Source organism: Opisthocomus hoazin, chromosome 13 (assembly GCF_030867145.1).
Source record: "Opisthocomus hoazin isolate bOpiHoa1 chromosome 13, bOpiHoa1.hap1, whole genome shotgun sequence".
Classification (NCBI taxonomy): Eukaryota; Metazoa; Chordata; class Aves; order Opisthocomiformes; family Opisthocomidae; genus Opisthocomus; species Opisthocomus hoazin.
In genome coordinates, this window is record NC_134426.1 from 24,277,145 (window position 1) to 24,293,980 (window position 16,836).

The window sequence follows — 16,836 nt, forward strand, 5'->3', positions numbered from 1 at the left end:
AGTGAGCAGCACGCACTTTTTGCTGCGGCAGCAGCACAGAGACAGCCTTCCGCACACATGTACCCACGGACTCGGTGGAGGAAGAGGGTGAGCTGTCTCTTGCACACCCAGTAATGAATGGAGTATTGTGGAGTATTGTGGAGTATTGACCGTGACAAGGGGGAACCAGAGGATACTGCGGTGGACAGAATAATGTGGTAATACTAGACAAAGAACAGCAAGTTTCATGGTGATGAAGAGGTGTGCTTGGGGCTTGATTCGGCCCAATTTTTTCATCACTTACCCACTCATTTGAGCTGGGCTTCTTTATCCCACACTACATGGACATCTTTGTTCTAGATCTCCCCTTCCTAAAAGCATTTAAAAACAGCATGAAGACACAGCACTCCAAAATTCCTTCCCATCTGATAAGTATGATTATGCAAGGCTCTTTACTGAGATGAGCAATGACCCACAGGACCTGCTCCAAAATTATTACAGCTGTCCACATTAATCTGCCTCGATGATATAAGGATTTCCAGACTCAAACACTGCCAAGTCACTTTTAATCACAGGTGACAATTTAGATGTCTAGATCGGAGCGGGGGGAAGTCTGATTATTAATCACAATCAGCTTTACCTACCAGGTCAGGAACACTCATTTTGAATCTTACAAGAAACACTTCTCTAAGGGTGTTTTAAGCCTTAGATAACATACTAGAAAGATGTAAGAAGCACAAATGGCCAGATTTAAGAATTCCCTACTAAAATCAATCCAGACTACAATTTTCTCCAAAATACCTATCTGGAATGAATTCCCACATAAGCCTCTATTCTGCTCTGAATGATGATGCTCTAAAGTGGAACATAGAATAGTCTGTCATTTTTTTTCAGATCATAAAAATACGCTCAGACTGAGTTAAACTCAATTTGTGTTTCTCATTTTCCTTTCCTTTTTGTATTTACAGACGAAAGAAATAAAAGATAAACAGTTACCCATTGAAAAAACACTTGAGTACATGTATATTTCAGAGAAGCAACTTTGATTTAATATGACTGACTAATTTCCCTGTGTTTTTAAAGACTCAATTACTACAATCCTCTTGCATTTTTTTCCCCTCTTCTTTCATGTTTCTGGCTCTGCATCAATTGAGTATTTGGCGAAAAGGCAAATCATAGAACCAATGTAACTAGCCCAGGGGGCCCCTTCAGCACCATTTATGCAATTATCAAAGTAACGTTCCTTATCCATTGACACTTTTTTGAGCAGAGCAGGACGCACGGATGTTCCCTTGCTCTTGCCATGAATCTGTTAAATTTCGTCCTTGAATAGCTAGGACTTAAATAAAAAGACATAATAGAAATGAACAGCAGTGGGATATGTGGAGGCGGATATAATTACGCAACACAACAGGACAATCATTGCCTTTCTGAACAATCAGAGCTTCCTAGAACAAGAAGTTCTTGACCATTTCCATTCCCAGGAACCGCTCTTACATCCAGCCGAGATCTAGCCATGACTCACGCTCTTTTAGCACTATGAGAACAAGAGAGTAGTTGTGGCTCATTCTATTGAGCCCTCTTACCTAATCTGCCTACTGTACAATGTTAGGCAAGGCATCCCCAAAAATGACACCTTCTGGTATTAGCTTTACTAACCTGGAAGAAAGGACTACTGTCCCCAAACCAGAATAATCCATAATATTTAAAATGTAGCTAACCATATGATTTTTTTACGTCTGAATAACTCTGCAGAAGTAGGAAAGTATCATCTAATTCATACCAAATGAGTAAGCAATTAGACCCCTTTCAACAATATCCACTGCAGTACAGAGCACATTCCCAGCTGCAGGATTAAACAATATTTCATAAAGCATAATCTTGATTTTAACTATTACTGCACATGTTTAACTTTGGACAGCACACACAGCTAAGTGCACGAATAGTCTTTTTGCAGAAATGGGGCTTACAGCTCCAATCCTGCAAACACTTCTACCCGTGCACAGCGTTTTTAATGTCATCACTCCCAACAGAATGGCCTGTGAGACTAAATTGTGTTTGATTTTAGTGCAAGGTGGTACAGAGTCATCCCCTCATGGGAAATCCTTATAACAGTTACTAGAGATGAACCTAAGAGGGCTGTAAAGATGTTTAACGAGGTTCGATCTGAATCACTCTAAAAGCATATAGAATATAATGCAGAACATGCAAGCCTCTTCTTGTAGATAAAAATTAGATTTTTAATTTAATTTTTTATTTTTTACACTAAACCAAAAGGATAATTGCTACATTTATCAGAAAACTGTGATAGGGAGCAGGGAGAACCCGTAGCAAACACTTGCAGAAAGACTTTTTCTAACAGCATTTTCCCTTCCAAGCAGGGCCAGCCCCAACCCTGTGTGGGGTGGCACAGGGGCAGCTGGGTGGTAGGACTCAGAGCAAATCACTTCCCCTACTGCGAGGGAGGAACTCTAACACTTTGTTCTGTATTTGCATCACTCCACACAGGTTTTGAGGAACAGCAGATTGAAGGGAACTGGGTAGCAGAGCCTCGTGGAGGGGACTGAGGTTACCAGAGTTTCATACAGCTTTCATGAGACATTTGGGTCTTTTAAGGCAAGAAAATAGAAGTACTAACACAAGAAAAGAATGGCTACTTCCATCATTTGCATTCCGGAAAGGGATAGGAGGGATTTTGAACAACTGCCAGAAGTTCATGGGATCAATTCAGCTTCAACACGGAGTTGTTTAAGAGCAAAAACAAAGGTAGCATGCCTCATCTGCTATTAGATCCCATTTCCCTGAAGCACTCACCAACACACAGTCAGGGACTGTTTCCACCCTGAAGTATCTGATATCTAATTAAACATGGGTAGGAGTAAAAACAGAGTTGAAGTAGCTGACAAAATCATGTGTGTGTTGAAAGGTGAAACCAGTTATATACCAGAGCACTAGACTTCCAGTTTATTGCTCTCTATCCACTACAATCATGAAATATTTGCACAGCTATGGCATCCATTAAGTGTACATGATGAATAAAAAGAACACATTACAGTGGGTTTTATGTCAATGTTTACTTTGAGTAAGAAATAAAAACAGCTGTTACCATAGCAATGGACAAAGCACCCATCACCTGAGATGCTATGAAAATTAAAGAATGCAAGCTATAGATGACAGTACAGGAATACTTTTGTTACACAAAGAGAGATGAGGCACAGTAATTTCTAAACAACTATTCAGGATTTCTTTAACGATCTTTCAGAAAATATTAAAACTAATCAGCTGTCACTATCTACAGCCAGCCGATAAAGTCTTTGCTCAACTATGTCAATATTTCTGCCCAGTGTTAATTACAACAGCACTGTCTCAGATATGAGAAAAATTCTTAAGCAGTGCCCTGGAGTCTTAGAAAATGGAGATTACACATCATCTTCACACATATCTGTCCAGGCTAGATTGCTGCTTGCAATATCCTTTCTAGGGCTTTGAACAGCTTGATTTAAGATACTAACACTTCAAGTCATTGGGGAATTGCTTTGAAGCTCAATGGCACCCAGCTCAGACCCTAATGGACCTAAGCCACAAGGTTGCTGTAACTTCCTTTCAGAGATTCCGCTGGGAAGTTAAGCTCCTTAGGTCTGGAATCACCACTTTCACATGTCATCACAGCACAGCACGACGCACCAGTAAATCAAAGTCCATTGTCAAGCATCCAAGTCACCTCCTTGAATGCTGCCGTGATGTTACCTGCAAGGTCGTGGGATCCCCCTGGCACTACGGCTGACTTGGGTAACATCGCCTGCTCTCAATTCTTGTATTTGCTCTGAGCCTCTCCACTCAGACCAGCTCCACTCTCTTCACAGTGTACTGACAAGATAACCTAATTAAAGCTTTAATAGCATCCTTTCATCATCTGTTGTCTCAGAAAATAATATTCCAATACATGTAAGGGTACATTGTCCACTATCATATCATCATACAAGCAACAGCAACTACGGACATATAGAATAAGAAAAGGTTTGGTCATTCCCTTCTACTGGGAAACTAATCAGGCTGCTTTGGAACAGAAAAGCAGAAGCTGGTGCTAATGTTGTCTCTCATGAATGTCTCAAATCCAGAGCCATAAAAAGCAGCCTAAAGCCTGTGAATATTCTCATTACTTTCGACAGGACTCAATTTGGGTATGTTCTTAAGTGACAGGCTCCTACTGTGGGTGGTGTTTCCTTTCTGTAGGAAGAAGTCTCTATGCAGTGAGGGCTTTTTCTAAGCTAGTCGTAACCTCAAGCAGAAAAATATTTTTGTTGCTACTGGTGGTATTTCTACAACCTGCTGAGACAAGGCACATCGAGTGACTCAGTGACTCCAGCAATCAGCATCACAGCACCTAATTTTTTTAAAAGCTATAGCAAAGCTCAGAGTCCTCAGTAAGCAGCCATGCCATCCATAGGAGAATTTAGTTTCCTCCAGACAGGATCCACAAATGTCCAATATGCCAAACAAGGAACCCCCTTAGGCTGGTCAGGAACAACATTTGTGCCTTAATGATCACCTGTAGGGCCGCTGCCTTCCCTGGCACTCTTGGGGCAAATAAAAGACTAAGTATGACTTTATGGTCTAGTATGTCAGGAACTCTTATCTGCAAAACCAAGTAGTGACTCATGATCCACAACTATTTGTGTGTTCTGTTTAATGACTAACAGGGGAGGCTGAGGAATCGACTTTGGTGTGTAAGTACCACATATTCGCTTTAATGAGCCTGTCTCTTTTGTACAAAGAGCTCAGTCTCATAGCACTTTGGAAATCAAGGCTTACATCTTAAGAGCCAGAGCTTGTAAGAAAAAGCAAATCTTTTTAAGCAGCCTGACGGCTGATAACGCAGAAGGCTATGTCTGGAATGCTTCCCCCCCATTTTTCTTTTTTCCCCAAGATACACGCTATTTCTCAAGTCGTCTTTTCTCTAGTCTTGCTGATCTAAGCAGCAATATGAAAACCTAAAACGATGTTGTTGGAGATGATTAGCCTGTTAATGCAAATTAACCCCCAGCAGCTTTGCCAATAGAGACATTTTGTAACACACCAGGAACCAGAGAAACAAACAAAAAAAAAAGATACTGAATTTCTTTTTTAGCCCAGTCTCATCTAAACTATGAATTATTCAGTTTATCTGTGCACTGAAAGTCTATAGAAACGCAATTTTCTTTTCAAGCGAATATTACATGCAACAGCACACTGTTCTCTGAAGAGGCACAACATCCAGGGCAGAGCGGGGTTTCAAGGAGGTACAGAGCACCCCAATCGGGCCCCAAAGGAAACAGTGACAAAAATTAGTCAAATGCTCTGTACCTTATAGGAAAGCTCAGCATTCTGTAGAAATTAACTCTTGAATGCAGAGCAGCACTTCCCACCATCCCCACACCTTCTGTGGAAGTTATAACTGTAAAGTGCTGTAAGAACATATAAACAATTTCAGTTCTTTGAGTGTGTGTGCTGTCACGAGTGAGGAGCAGTAGTCTGCCAAAACTGAAACTTCGACAATCTGGCAGTTTCAATCTTAAATAATGAGCCCCACAAGCACCAATAAAGCACTATAGATAAAACCATCAGATTTTACAGTTCTACTGGGATGACCTACTCTTCGATTACTCACCATACTTCTACTCCATCCCAAATCCTCCCCCTTGCAAGCCCTGAGCTATGACTTGCTGATACCCCTTCCCAGTATCATTCCAGCAAGTCACTACTGCTTTTACAGCTTTAACAGATGCATGAGGTTTTAAAGCCTTGTCATGCAGTTTTTCTCAGGGATACTCATTTCCATTCAGACCGATGGGCTCACACACTTTCTTGTTTACAGTGGCCTTGGAACCCAACAGCTTGTCAGATAATCACAAAGAGGATTCCCAGGAGACTCCCGAACGCATCAGATCACTGCCTTTTTCAGACAGCCAGCAAACATTATCTAGGTTCAAATAACATCCACTCCCAGTAGTATGAAAATTTCCCTCCCTACTGTTGGTTTGGGAGGACTGGGGTTTATATGGTATGATCTTTTAAAGAGCCACCATTGTTTCTAATTAAATCCTTGGTTATTTGCCTAATTAACTGTTTTAACTGGAGTCACACAAGTGGCTAATAGTCTAAACAGAAATTAAGCAGAGGTGCCTTATGTCATCTTTAAGCAGCCTTGCACATGCACAGGCTTTTGCAAAGGTCAGGCAGAGCAGAAGCTAGCAGGAGACACGCTGCACCTCAGAGCAGCGTCTCAAAACAGGACAAGAGCCAGAGGCACCAGCATGCATTTAGCAACATGTGCTGCAGCGTATTCGGAAAAGAAGCCAGAAATGACCTCACTAGGTTGCCGAGACTAAAGGGGATGGAAAGGGATACTGCTCACAAGAGGGGATTTTAACAAGATAATTCAAGATGAAGTTTCTGAAACTCAGATATCCACATGCATTTGCCAGAAGTTAACCAAAACCTTCAGCTCCAGCACTTGAAGCAGCATTGATAGCTAGCAGTTCTCTGGCTGACTGCTGATGCAATAATTTTGTTCTTTTCCATTTATGGCCAACCCCTACAACGGCCCCCATCAATACCTTCTACTTTTCCAATCAACATACTAGGGAAAGTTTTCAAACATACAGGCAAGAAGCGCAAAAGTCCAAATGTGTTTTATAGTTGGGTTATATAAAGTTATTATATAAACTATATATATAGTTCAGGTTTGTCTACACTCAGATGATTTGATTTCATGCCTTAGTCTGCACCTAGAAAAATGTAGGTGTTACGTGTCACATAACTAGGAAGACTGACAATCACACAGAGATAGCCCTGGATTTGGCTAAAGGAACTCACAGACTTCAACTGAAGATGCGCTTCGGAAATGCCAGCTTTTACCATACAGAGAACATTCCTACATGTAATATACCACTGATTTAGTTAACTCCTGTAAGACTTCTGCATGACAGGAATTCCACTTTACAGGCAGCTGATAGGGGTGTTAAGGATAACATTTTCAAAAGGGAGGCTGTAACTTGTGATTCTCAGTGCTGAGTACTCCACGGACTTGAGCACCGCTGAACTTTACTGCTCAGCTCCTGAACATGTCAAGGTCTGAAGTCTCTTCCTGGGTCACTGGTTGCAATGCTCTGCTCCAGCACCTTAGCCATGGTCAATCAGCAAATGGCTTCCAAAGTAAGGAACACAGTCTCAGCCTTCTAACAACAAATCCGTAGTTTATTCTCAGTACTAAGGAGTACATTGCATTCGAGACATCAATAGAACTGTTCAACAGGTTTCTCAAACACCGCATTTTTTTAAAGGCTTTTAAAGGCCCAGGGGAAGAGTGCCTGTTTTCCCTTTTCTAGGTAGCTTCAATTTCAAGTTAATCATAGTTCCTTTTAAAACTTTACCAAACCTGACTCACTGTTACCACAGACTCAAGTGAGCTCCTCAGCTCTTCGCTTGTTCTGGGGAGAAGCTCCTTTTCTCAGTCTCTGTTTAAAGGACATCCCCACCAGCTTAGCATTTTTGAGAAGGAGCCATTTGTTTGGAGGACCCAGCTGCTTCTGGTATGACACTGATATCTATGAAAAGTGCCTAGTAAGGGCTAATGAAATTAAACTGGAGTGTGATATCATTCTCTCAAAATAGCATTAATGCACTCTTTGAAAAAGTATTTTCTACATCACAGATGCTTTTTAAAGTTTTACTGGGAAATATTTACCCTTTTACAGTTAGTCTGTCATATTCTCTAGTAAGTGACAATTTGGAGTACTTCAACAGACTACGTCCCCTATGTCTGCTCACTGAGGCAGAATACAAAAAATGATAGCATGATTGCTATGAATTTTTAACCAAACCTTTACTTTGGAGAAATCTTAACAAAACACTTGCAAGGTGCTATTACACTTCGTTACTTGCAAAAACCGTAATCCCCGAAGTGTAACAACTCCTGTATGATTTACTGTCACTTGTGTTACGCAATACACAGATGCTCTACAGGGATCAGAGGCTCTCTGTACTGAATGACGCACATAGAGCACTGCCCAGTTTCTTCCCTAAACTGTGTATAGTACAAACAAACAATCTGAGAAGGTGAAGATGTAAGCAGGGATAAAATAATACGCCTAAGGTAACACAGTAAGTCCTGAACAGAAGTAGGAAGAGAATCCAGGTCTCTCGACTTCCTGATCAGTACACAATAAGGACTAGACCACTACCTTTCTTTCCTTAACCTGCTCCACTGCAGATTCGTAGCCGAATTGTTAATCACTCTCTAGTAGGGAAAACCAAAAAATCAAAAAGAATTAAAATTTCACAAGGCTAAACACGAGACAATGAAATATATAAACCTTCATCAATGAAATATATAAAACCCCTTCAAGCCATAATTTGCAGCTCTGAACACTTTTGCAAACTGCCTCTGGCCTAGCACCTGACTTTATGGGTCCTACCAATACCATAAAATAACTGGGAAACCCCTTTTATGAGCTGGAAGATTGGGAAAGAGTTTCTCCAGTTTCTCTGAACCCTGATTAAAGATTCATAAGCAAGCGAATTGCTTGCTTAATTTTCCAGTCGTGACTTAATAATTGACTTGACTGAAAAAGAGATACAAAGAAAAATGTGAGCAGAATAGTCTGAAAGAGCTTAGTCAGTAAGTTGAATTTTGGTTATTCAAGGTGGAAATATGAATGGAGAAATTGTGTAAGAATTAGCACTTACAGTTTTACCTGTGTCTCAGAATATAAGATGTATGTCTAAAGAGAAGGTTTAAGGTACTATAAAAGGAAACCTAGCTTTCAGAGACTATATCTGTGTTATTTTTTACATTCATGCCATACGTACAACTGTGGGTCTGAATTTTTGAAGATGAGACCTTCTTTTCAACTGAAAATGGAACATGAAATAACGAGACAGCAGAAGCAAGTCTGAGGGCTTCAAATGCCTCTTCCTTCAGATGTTGACTGAAACGTTTTTGTGCAGTGAAATCACTTTTAAATATTTAAGTAACGCAAAGCTGCATAGGAAATGAAAAATATTTTGCTGCGATTCACATCTGGAGACACACATGTACACCCAGAAGAGCATCCCACCAAATCATTCTGTCTCTTTTCATTTCACTCTGAGCTGCATTAATTTTAAAATATGAAGCAGTATAAAAAAGCACACTCTTCATTTCACAGTTGGAAATCAGCATTCCATTTACTGTGGAAAACAGGTACTTGGGATACTATGTCCCAAATTATGGGTTAACACAAAATGCAGAGTGAACTTAGCTCTGGTTTTGGTCTCATGTATTCTGGTTAATTCAGCTTCGGTTAGTCATTACCATGTCACTTGAGTTTGCAGTGATGCTACCACCACACTGCACCATTAAAAACTGATAAATCAACAATTAGGCACTGGTAAATTTCAGGGTAAAAGGTATTTTTCAGCTACTAAAGGTAAATTTCAGATATTAAAGACTATATCAACGTAAGGTAAGATTAAAATGTCAGTATCTAAAATTAAACAGTAATCGCTTGAAAATGGTACTACTTTAGTCTCTTTTGTATACAGCAGATAGAACAGCTGAAAGCTGTGCCAGGCACAGACGGTTCCTCTGAGTGGTTTACTCCCTGGGGAGGCTCAAATAGGTCTTCCATGCAAAACAGGCAGAGTTAGTGCTGAAGATCCCCCTGTTCCACGACCAGTTCCTCCAAAATGGCCATTTATGGCCAGGTTCTAGTTTTTTAAATATCAGGATTTACAAGCAAGCAGTACATCGATGTTATGCTCATAACTACTTTTTCTAGCTATGGCTATTCTGTAGCGCTTCTCTATATGTGCATCTTCCTCTACATTTTTAGCTGTTCTCAATACTACCTAACACAGCACCGCTGTCAATAGTCATTAGGAACTGACACATAAAGCTGCCTCAGCTGATGGGTTTAATAGCTTTCCTCACTGCATTTATCCTTTATCCTTCTCCCAATCTGTAGATTTATTATCACGACTAATTATCCATTGTCTTGGGTTGATTTGTTTGCTGGACAAAGGTAATTCAGTAACACTGTTTACAGCCTACTTCCCTTCAGGTGCAATGAGCTGCATTGCAAAATCTGTAGTAAGAGCCTGAGGGGGAAAAAAAAAAAGTACCACTGTTTTTCACCTCTTTTCTTTAATCAGGACAGATAACAACTTCATCCCCTTTCTCTTTACTTATCCTGCTAAAAATCTCCTGTAAATCGGGTTATCTGGTGGTTCAGCACCTTCTAGAGTGAGTTAGAGATTAGCTGCTGCCCAGCAGAGTAACATAAAACACTCAGCACTCCCACACCTTTTGCTTTGGCCCTGTGCTGTACAGTGCTCTGCCAGATCAAATGTGGCATGTCACGCCATGAAAAACAGATGGAAGGATCCTTTAATGGTGTAGTAGCTGGAAAAGTATTTAGGGCTACAGAACAAACACAGCAATGCACGCAGGCCAACCTTTTCAAAGCTGCCCAATGCATTCAGCTCACCAATGCGCTACTACTTTCTACTACAAATAGAAATCAAGTACCCAGCTTCCTACTTACCTTCAAGTACCTCAGCATACACTTGCAGCTCTGTGTTACTTTCTGAAAGTTAACCTTACAAGATTAGCTTAGTTTCACTATGGTTATAATTTTTCCCCTTATTTGTAGCCTGCTGGGTGTGAGGGCAGTTCATAAAAGCACTCAAGAACAGGGTCTTGCCCTAAGGATTTTGCTTTCTGATGCTTACAGACAATACACCCAAAATGATGACTCAGATTAGAAAAACTTGTGTACACAGCAATTGGTGAAGCAACAATCAATCATGGCAGCTTGGCTGAAGACATTGTTACTTTATAACAGCTCTGGGAAGTGCACAGGAGACCTAAATGTTCTTTATTTTAAATATTGCTGGGTTTTGCTTTTTTGTCCCACACTGACACTACTTTTCTTCTGTTCATAGTTTACCCAACTGCTAGAAGTAACAGTAGTTTTCCTTACTAAGCAGTCAGCAATAAGTGCAATTCATCTCCCTTCTGGAGGCCCAGAAATGCTTCCCAATGGTAGGAATGCAGTGCAATATTTTCTCCCCCCTTCTCTATTTCTTCAGCTCTTTTATCAAGAGTTTCCCATTCATGTTCCTATTGATAACATACAGCAAACCTGAAACCCCTTCCATCAAAGAACTCAAAGTCTTTTAGGAACAGGATTGAAATAGGCTTCCCACTCCCGAGAGTGATGCCGACCAACTGTTCACATTTTCTGCATTGCACATAGAAAATGCCTGTAAAGACTTACCAGAGGTGACACAGCAGGACAGGAGCAGGCCTGTGAACAGAACCTATGTCCTATAACCTATCAGTATTGTTTGAACTGCTTTCACAATAGCCCTGTGCTGACTAGATGCGAGGAAGGAAGATCTGTGTTTATTCAGACAGTGCTCCTACTGCGTTAATGTACTACCATGCATAATTCGCTTCACTCCCTGTCATATTAGTCACTCTCTTTGACTTTACTGGTGTTCTTGGGCTGATAAATTTATAGATACAGTAATAGGATTCTGAATTAAGACACAATTTAAGAACACAGTTTCAATTGCAATGATTTGTGGATATGAGGTCATTTAGACCAGTCTACGTTCCTTTTGCCAGAGAAGATTTGTAGCTATTATTTCCCCCCCCCAAAGCAATGATCACATGCTGTTTGCTTCAGCACTGGATGTTGCAATACCTCAATGAATAATATACAAGAAGCAGAAAATAAACAAACCCACTATGCCTGGGGATAATGCGTGGTGTGTTTTTCTTTAGGATGATTAAATGTGAATGCATGTCATAGGATATAGGGATTGCTCTGCCGGGAACCCATGAGTATGCGAGCATACAGCCCGCTACCTAACCAGGCAAATGGCCACAGAGAAGGTTAAAGCAGCCCCTAGGCCGACCCAACATATGCACTGGCTACTCCCTGGCTACTGTATTTGCTTGGCTTATTTTCCTGCAAGATACAGGCATTTCATAGATTCCGGGGTCAAATTCTGCATTCTTTCACACCTAGGAAGATTCATAACAGATTTCCACCACAGGAAGCTGAAACTTGACCTTGCCAGTCTTTCACCAGCACTCCGCCACTAAAACCACAAAACATTCGAGGTTGACAGAATGGGCCACACTGTTCATGCCTCACGGGATGGTCCCACATGACTTTCACCAATGCATATCAGCAGTTCCTTCCTATTGGAGTATCAGGAAAACAGTTAAAACCAATTCCTCCTTCTCTTTTACATGGCCTTACCCTCCTGTATACCTTAAGCAAAGCTTCCATCTGATGCCTTAACTGCATAGATCAGCATCTTTGGTAGATACAAGGGACTAATGGCAAAGTTTTCAAAACGAAGACTGCTTTGGAATATCGCCCATTGCTTTTCTTGCCTTTGGTGGTGGAGAGGAGGAAGCACACTTGAACAGTGCTGATTTTTAGAATGTGAGTCAGCCCTATACCACATCTCAAGACAACGACCACCTGCCCATCCCCACTGGAAGCAAGTAAAAGCCATTTAAAAAAAAAACCAGATCTTGGTCTCTTCAGCCTCTTGTGTTCTTGTATCTGGTTCAACGTAATTTTAAACAAAAATGCAAATCCTCTTTTCACCAGAAGGGTGTTTCAGCAAGGGAACGTGGCTGGAGCTCTGTGTTTGTGATAACACAGAACAACCAACATACCAACAAGTGTCAGACTATTCACTTAAAATAAATCAGTCACCTGTTTTCAAAACCAAAGCCAATCCTTTTTGCCCATAACAGTAAGTCACACAGGCAACTACTGATGTCCCACATTAACATTTTTATCTATTGCACCTCTCAGTATGCAAGTGACATCCTCGCCTAGGCAGTCAGATTCACGTCTGAGCAAAGCAATACATCACCAGATTTCAACAAGCGTGTTTATCTTCAACTCACTTTTCAGGAAAACAAAGACCGTGAACACAGACCTTCAAAGGGTGATCCCCTCTCCCATCCACTCAAACACCCAGTTCACTGCCTTCGGATTTCTTCTTTCACCACAGCTATGCTTGTTATGTGGAAAAGTATTCCGTTTCTACTACTTTTTGAAAAAGGATTTTCAATAAAAGATAAGCAACATCATCAGAAAAGACTTCTATAACGGAGGTTTCACTCAGTAAACAGGTGTCTGGGAGATTATCTCGCCAACTTAACCAAAGCTGCAAACATCAGAAAGATTCTGGGATGACTAAAATCCCCCTTTTTTAAAATAAAAGCCTTTTATCTGCCAAGCGACACTTCCTGTTCTAAAGGCTATTCTCCGCGGTAGTTGTCAACTATGTATTAATCTAATACATATAAGCCTTGGAAATAAATACTTTCATGTGCAGAATCTTTTGGGAAACTCTGATTCCCTGAGGCTTTAAAGAGCAATTGTTGCTTATCACCGTGGAAATTTCCCTTGAATTTAAAGCCTGGTAACCAGGAAAAAGAAAAAAAAGATACACTAAATATTTCAGTGATTAACAAGTCTTTGTCATCCTCAAAGGATTTTCATCTGATCGGTAGGGAAACTGCTAAAGAAGAAAATAAAGGGAAAGCGATCTGACCCAGCAAGAAAGTTCTTGTGTTCCCAGGTCCTGTATTCACTACCCCTATCCAAAATAATAGCACTCACTTCTAACGGTCCCTTATAATCAACAGCAATATCAAACACATTAGGTCTTATTTTAGAGGGTATATGCGTTGGCAAAGACAAACGCTACTTAACTGTAAGTAGACAGTTAAACCCCTCCCTAAAGAGCTCTCATAACAAAACCACTCTGTGTGGGAGAGGCAAAGCACTGTCAGAGTACTTAAAGAAAAGCAGGCAATTGAAGCTTTGCCACATTTGAACTCCATGCCTGCGCAATAAAAACTTGATTTTAAAAGCCCTGTAAAGCAGAGAACTTTTCTGGTGCCTTACTGTCTATCGTGCAGAAACGGCCCCAATAAAGCAGGGAACTGCCGTATTTTGTATGTTGTTGTATAATGTGGGCATGTCACAAATGGCATGGCATACAGGTTAAAAGCCTCGTAGTGATGGAGGCTTTCAATTCTCGTCACAGTGTTCAAGGAGGAAAATAACATATTTCAGCAACTAGGGGGAACCTTCAGCATGTATTAACTTCAAATTGGTTGAGATTCATCCCATGTCCCCAACATCTTTGTGTGCTACCACATCAGAAACATGCAAAAACAACCTGCCGTACCTGAGCATGAACTGATCCACTGTAGAATTGCTGGCAATCGTCACATAAACATTCACAACTTCTCCTTGTTTGACAGGCTTTGAGGGCAACCAGACAACAATATTACTATCCAGCCGTAGCTCTGTTAACTGAGAAGTCTCCTGGCCTCGATAGAGGCTGACAGATCCAATCCTCTGTAGGTGGGACATGGTTTCATCCATGCCATCTTTTCCTGGCCGGATAGCATTTCCCTTCCTTATATCCTCAGCAGTACACTCTCCCTTCTCATCTCCCAGTTGGATAGTATAGTAAAGCTCCACAGGGCTCCCTTCAAACTGATCCGGTGGCTTCTTACGGCCCGTGACAACTGCGGGGGGGTTAAACCAGCTTGGCAGGAGCTCCAGCTCTGCCACACACAACCCCAGGTCCCCTTTCAGCCTACAGCTGCCTCTGACTTCCCGCGTCTCTCTGAAGGCAAAGACCCGGAGGCAGGGCAGCCGTTCCGTGGTGCTATAGTCATCCCAGTCCCTGCCCACGATGTAGAACAGGACCTGGACTTTGGGCTTGCTTGGGTAAATTTTGTCACTCATTATGTAGGCCTTAAGTTTCCAGTTATATGTAAACTTGTTGGCAGATCCAAAAGAGTTGGAAGTTAGCATCAGGTCCTGGGGCACAACTTGTTCAACAGAAAAAGGTCCATAGCTGGCATTTAATATAGGTGGTCTCTTGGCTTTATATGGGAAGAATGATTCTACCCTTGACTGCAAACTGGAATTTCTCATAAAGTCCTGGTTGGCTTCTTTGAGGAAGAAAGATGTCTCAGCACTGAAGATCTGATAGCTCACAGGTAGGTATGTTGGTAACGAAGAAAATCTCTGATTATTGTCCAAGACCCCTCGAGAATCTGTCACTAATAAAAGAAAAGGTGATGTGAGTTAGACCAAATCTGCTTACAGGTTCAAAGGGACATTCACTCCAACTTTAATGGACCTACCTGGTAAGTTAGGGACAAGTACTATTTCACGCAAAAAATATTTACAGTATAGCTATATGTTTAGATGTAGTTAATTCTTTTTTGCATTAGATTCACAAAAGAAAAAAATGCAGGCTTTTGTGCTACCTTGCATTTATCTCTGATAAACATTTTGTCACACGTGCACACACACATACACAGGTGATGTACAAAGCGTTGTCTGCAGCACGATCAATTATTCGTAATCCTGGAGGGAGTAGAAAGAGGAAGGTTCACGTAGCAGAAGAAATTTCTTGTTCCAATAGCCATTTTTCACAGCTGAAAGGAACTGCCGCAGTGCTTTGCTAATGCACAGCAAACACATAAAGTACTCATTGAATACTTTGACTATCACCTGGATAAGAAATAAATAGGTTACTTGTCACTCCTACGCCATGTCTCACCTCCCTCACAAAACTTCAGGCAAGCTTGCTTAAGTTTGCACACATCAATTCTCTTTAGGGCCGGGCACAAATCAAAGTCAAAGCCTTCCAAAAGCAGTTCTGTAAGTAAACAGGGTGTCTTTCAAACCACTCATGTGCTCACCTTCCCCACTCTTTTCCTGGTCACACCACCCTCTTCTAAACTTTCCGCCCACTTTGAAACTTTCCTCCTGTCTTTCCAACCTTTCTGTTCAGTTACAGCATGAGTAAGGTATTCAGTTTGCTGGTATGGTCCACTGACCCACAGCCCCCGAAGGACTGCTAATCACTATCCCTGCAGGAACACTGGCCATGAGATCAAAGACAGTTCCTGTTTTACAGCCAAAGACAGAAACTGATTTTCTAAGAACTGACACACACACCATTCCACTCTCTTTGTCAAGAAACCTTGCTCTCATATTACTGTTTCTAGTACTATGGTCTACGCCTTTATAATTTAGTATCAACAGTACTTCATCTTTCTAAGTTATATAAACACAGATGCACATCACAGGCCAGAAATATTTCAACAAGTGCTAATACAGAAAATGCACACAGAGAGAATTTAGTACATACCGGCCGATTTTAAGTTTCAGCTGAATATTGGATTCCTTTTGACCTTAATGCTGCTTTTCTGTTATAAAGATTAACAACATATATTGCTGAAAGACAAGAATTACTACCTAATTAGGGTAGATAACAATACAGGACAGTTAAAACCCATGTAGATTACATAATACCACTCACTACACCTCTTCCTAACTCATACTGAAGAGATATACAGCTACAGAAGGTAAATGAATGATGATGCATCTAGTGCTAGGCTGTCTTTAGAATTTAAAAATAGACCTTGCCCTCAGACATATGTCAGTTCCAATGTCCTTGGGGAATCCTGTCAGAGCCAGGATTTAAGGTTTTGTGTAAGTTCAGCTCTTTAAAGACGAAAGGCAACTGTAAGGGCAATGCATAATGAGCAGATTTATCTGAAACTCAGGACCACCTAAAGATCTCTAAAAAGCCCTACAGAGACAGACTCTTTATCAGCTTTCTCAAAGGTCTGCAGCTTGAGGATTTTTGCAAATAATAGATTCACTATCCTTCCAGCATGGCTAGCTGCTAGCATGCTAATTATGGAGTCAAATTTAATTAAATGTTTTCAAGTAATAAATAATCCATATCTGTCATTAC

General features: G+C 40.9%; 1 protein-coding gene across 2 annotated transcripts in view; it reads right to left on the reverse strand.

Annotated features, from left to right (window-relative positions):
• LOC104327563 (transmembrane protein 132C) overlaps positions 1-16,836 on the reverse strand; it is a 219,918-nt gene that overhangs the window by 140,869 nt on the left and 62,213 nt on the right. The window contains exon 2 of one of the 2 annotated variants that reach the window (XM_075434858.1): positions 14,236-15,124. The exons of the other annotated variant lie outside the window; for it this stretch is intronic. Coding sequence (XP_075290973.1) covers positions 14,236-15,124 — 889 coding nt within the window. The remainder of the gene's footprint in view (positions 1-14,235; positions 15,125-16,836) is intronic. 2 annotated transcript variants of the gene reach the window in all.